The following is a 4,699-nucleotide window of genomic DNA, read 5'->3' as shown; positions in this document are numbered from 1 at the left end:
TATAATAATAATAATAATAATAATAATAATAATAATAAATTTTATTTATATCCCGCCCTCCCCAGCCGAAGCCGGGCTCAGGGCGGCTAACAACAATCAAACAATCAGATATTCACACATTCTAAAAATATTTCATTATAAAAATCAATTAAAATCAAATTAATGGCAACTAATTAAGCAAGATTCTAAGCAGGTTGCCAGAGGAGGGAGTCAGGCTGCGCCCTGACCAAAGGCCTGGTGGAACAGCTCTGTCTTGCAGGCCCTGCGGAAGGATGTCAGGTCCCGCAGGGCCCTGGTCTCTTGTGACAGAGCGTTCCACCAGATCGGGGCCACGGCCGAGAAGGCCCTGGCTCTATGTGTCTGTGTGTGTGTGTGTGTGAGGCATCGTTCTTCACCTTCTCTTGCTTCCCCTTCACTCCCCCAGCGCCCCGGCGACTTTAGGGCGACTTTAGCATGGATCCACAGGATTTTTGCATTGGGTCACCCCAAACTCACCATCACATCACATGTCTGTGGCCACAGCATGAACCACAAAAATCACACATCCACTGTTTCGTTTAGAATATTTTTTTCTTGTTTTCCTCCTCTAAAAACTACGTGCGTGTTGTGGTCTGGTGCGTGTTATAGAGCGAAAAATACGGTCATCCTTTATATCATTTCTGCTAAAACCACATTACTTCGTTCCAACAACCTTCTAAGATTCCTTAATTTTGCAATGTTTCTGTAAATAAACTTTAAATTTTTTCCAATCTTCTTCCACCGACTCTTCACCTTGGTCTCGGATTCTGCCCGTCATTTCCGCCAGTTCCATCACCTTTAGTTGGAGTTTCTTTAGTCTTCCATCCTGGATTTGAAAATCCTTCAACTAATTTTTTTTTTATATTCTGACCATTTTCATACCCTGCCTTTCCCAATCACACCTCACGTTTTGTTGCTTCCCCTGTTATCCCTCCTCGCCTTGTCCGCTTGTGTTTACTCCGAGCCTGGTTTCCAAGGCGCTAGTCCTCAGCGCTCCCCCGAAGCTCCGCCCCTCCCGTGAGGTCATGACGCCGCGTCCAGCGGGCGGAGCTTCATCGGCCCACTCCCGCGAGCCTCCTCCGCATTGGCCGCCGAGGCGTGGCCCCGCCCCCCTCTCCGGCCGCAGCCAATCGGAGCGCGGCTGGGCGGGGGCAGCGCGGCCCGAAGGCTCGGCGGCTTCGGTCGTAGTAGCAGCAGGCGGCGGGCGGCGGCGGCGGCGGAGGTTGCGTGGCCGCCGGGCGGGCAGGAAGGAAGGAAGGGGCGCCATGGAGCTGCAGCGGACGGTGAGGAGAACCTTCGGCCCCCCCTTTCCCCTCAACTCCCCCCTTTCCCGCCCTCTCCCTCCGCAAGGTCGTTACCTCAGCTTTTCCTCGCGGGCGTCTCTTAGGAGCATTACGGTAGCAGCTCCCCCTCACCGCGGGTCTGTTTCAGGCTGCCCCTCTCGGGCTGAATTACGGTAAATCCCCTTTCGCCCCCCTCCCTCTCGCGTCTCTCTTCGGGGCATTACGGTAGCGCCCCCTTTTCAGGTGCGCTCATCGCGGCGCATTACGGTAACCCCCCCTTTTTCTGCCCCACTGAATTTATCATATTTATCCACCCCTCTCTTTGCAACTGGGGGCACCTCCGACACCCCCCCCAGCTGCAAGCAGGGCAGGAGTGCCCCTTTGCCATGCACATTACGGTACTTTCTCACGGGCTGAATTACGGTAAATCCCCTTTCGCCCCCCCCCTCTCGCGTCTCTTCGGGGCATTACGGTAGCGCCCCCTTTTCAGGTGCGCTCATCGCGGCGCATTACGGTAACCCCCTTTTTTCTGCCCCACCGAATGTATCACATTTATCCACCCTTCTCCTTGCAACTGGAGGCTTTCCCCTCCTTTATGCACCCCGACCCCCCCTTTCCCAGCTGCAAGCAGGGCAGGAGTGCCCCTTTGCCATGCACATTACGGTACTTTCTGCCCCCCCCCCCATTCCAGTGTGGGGCTGGGAGTGGGGAGGGGGGCATCCCTGTCTCTTTCCTGCAGGGGGGGAAATCTCTCCAGAGCCTGGAGAGGCAGCTCGTTGGTTTGGGAGTGAGGAGAACAGAGTGATAGTGAAATAGTAAATAGGTAAAAACAAACAACAACCAGTAAAATAATAAATAAGTAAAATAATAACAATAGTAAAAAAGGAGGGGGGCTCTTAGGTGCTCCGCGCGCCCCCCCCCCCGATCTTGTTGCTCTCTGGATCTCTGTTGAGGATCAGATCCTGCCCCCCTCGTAACCTATTTGATGAATTATTGTATTTTAATACTTTGCTGCCAGCTGCCCAGAGTGGCTGGGGAAACCCAACCAGATGGGTCAGGTATAAATAATATTTAATAATAATTAATAATAGCAGAGCCTCTCTTTTGCTGGAAGCTGCCCAGAGTGGCTGGGGAACCCCAGTCAGGTGGGTCTGGTATAAATGATATTTAATAATAATAATAATAACAGCAGAGCCTCTCTTCTGCCCAGGGCAGTGCGGCACCCATGCACCCCTCTCAGGGCAGTTTCCACAACCCCTGCCTGTCTGTCCAAAGGGTGGATGCTGGTGCAGAGGACTGGGGGGCCGTGGGTGGTGTTGGGGGGCTTGGGGTTTCCTCTTCTTCCTCCGCAGGTGGCACAGCGCCCTTGGCGGATTGGGGAAAGCTAGAAACATTGGCAGAAATGCGGTGGCCCATTCTGTGTGCGGCGCATGGAAACCATGTGTTTTTGCGGCATGCTCCTTTTCCTCCCCCATATGGAATTTGCTTGCAAATGACTTTGTAGATGTTGTGAAATTACTTTTTCCCAAGCAGGCTCTTCGTTCCATGCTGTTCTCCCTCCGTGCTGTTTATTGCCGCTCAGATCTTTGCGCCCTTTCAAAGGTTCTTGAGCAACACATTGCCAAAACTTGCGCTACACATCAGCCGTTTTCCCAAGTGGGTGGTGGCACTCCCTGGGTCTGTGGGATTTTCCTTGGGGGGCTCTAAGAGGCGAGGGGGTGGCAGGAGGAGGTGTGTGTTCAAGAAGCACACATGACTTTGAAAAGCCGGTATCCCCGAATCAGGTTCATCAATTTTGTTGAATGTAATTGTTTGAACTGATAAATGTGCAATTAATTCTTCCTCTTTTGAATTCTGCTGTGTTATTTTCCTAGCAGATCACACCAACCATTCTGAACAATGCTTGTTTGGTTGTAAGCTGCTTTGGGTTGCCCTGGGCAAAATAAAGCAACGTACATGTTTAGTAGTAGTAGTATTTATTATTATTATTATTATTATTATTTATTTATTTATTTATTTATTTATTTATACCCCACCCATCTGGCTGGGCTTCCCCAGCCACTCTGGGCAGCTTCCAAAAAAAAATATTAAAATACTGTAATGCATCAAACATTAAAAGCTTCCCTAAACAGGGCTGCCTTCAGATGTCTTCTAAAAGTCTGGTAGTAAATGATAATAACTATAGAGTGATCATCTAATGTTTATTGGATGGATTTCCCCCCAAAATTGATTTTTGAATTCTGAATTTATTGCTATTCACGTTTTATACTGTATTTTATGCTGTTTTTTGTTGCATCAGTGAAGTGTTTAAAATTTGTTGCTAGCCGCCCTGAGCCCGGTTTTCTGAACCGGGGTATAAATAAAAATTTATTATTATTATTATAGTGGGGGAGGGCAGTGGGGGTGAGTTAATGGAACCCAACCGCTGCTAGATGCTTTCAGCTGTCTGTCCAGTCCAGAGGGCCGGCCGGCTGTCAGCTGTGCTTTCTTCCAGCCTTGAGATGTTCTCAGCGTGAGGAAGAGTCAAGACCCCTCTTGTCCCCGCGCTGGTTTCCTGCCTGCAAGGACAAACCGTGGGCGTGAGGCTGGAGGCAGAAAGGGCCACCCAGAGCGCTTGCAATCTTGGTCCTGACCTGGTTTTTTCCAGCACAGCGGAAAGATTCTCTGGGGACCCAGTATCTGTGGCGTGGGGCCTCCAAAGGGCAGGGTTGCCAGGATCTTCCCAGGACGTGGGTGGCATGTGCTGAGGTTGACTCATAGAATCATAGAATACAGTGGTGCCCCGCAAGACGAATGCCTCGCTAAACGAAAAACCCGCAAGACGAAAGGGTTTTCCGATTTTTTAGCGGCTTCGGAAGACGAATTTCCCTATGGGCTTGCTTCGCAAGACGACAGCCCATAGGGAAATCTCCGGGGACAGCGGGGAACCCTCCTCCCACCGCAAGCCCCGGGAACAGAGGAGAATCGCTGCGCGCCTTCCCCTCTGTTCCCGGACCTGTCCTGAAGGCTTGCGGTGGGAGGAAGGTTTTCCTCCCCACCGCCAACATTCAAAAGGCTGTTCTGAAGGCTGGCGGTGGAAAGAAAAGCCCTTCTCCCCCGCCAGCCTTCAGAAGAGTTCCCCGCAGGGCTCTCCAGGCTGCGGATCAATTGTGGCGCTGGACCTCAGTGTCTGGGCAGAACGATGGGGGTGGAGACGCTCCTTCAGGTCTACTGGGCCTTAGAGGCCGTTTAGGGCTTTAAAGTTCAGCACCAACATTTTGAATTGTGCTCGGAAACGTACTGGGAGCCAATGCAGGTCTTTCAAAACCGGTGTTATATGGTCTTGGCGGCCGCTCCCAGTCACCAGTCTAGCTGCCGCATTCTGGACTAGTTGTAGTTTCCGGGTCACCTTCAAAGGT

At 51.4% G+C, this 4,699-nt stretch overlaps 1 protein-coding gene across 1 annotated transcript in view; it reads left to right on the top strand.

Annotated features, from left to right (window-relative positions):
• Window positions 1-1,178: 1,178 nt before the first annotated feature.
• The window catches only part of ADCK5 (aarF domain containing kinase 5), a 24,864-nt gene continuing 21,343 nt past the window's right edge, over window positions 1,179-4,699 (top strand). The window contains exon 1 of the mRNA XM_081874340.1: window positions 1,179-1,301. Within this exon, the coding sequence (XP_081730466.1) occupies window positions 1,284-1,301 (18 nt within the window). The 5' untranslated portion in view covers window positions 1,179-1,283. The remainder of the gene's footprint in view (window positions 1,302-4,699) is intronic.

Source organism: Podarcis erhardii, assembly GCF_964252035.2.
Source record: "Podarcis erhardii genome assembly, chromosome: 8".
Taxonomy (NCBI): domain Eukaryota; kingdom Metazoa; phylum Chordata; class Lepidosauria; order Squamata; family Lacertidae; genus Podarcis; species Podarcis erhardii.
Note: the sequence above shows the minus strand (reverse complement) of the source record. Positions and strands in the feature narration are given on the sequence as shown.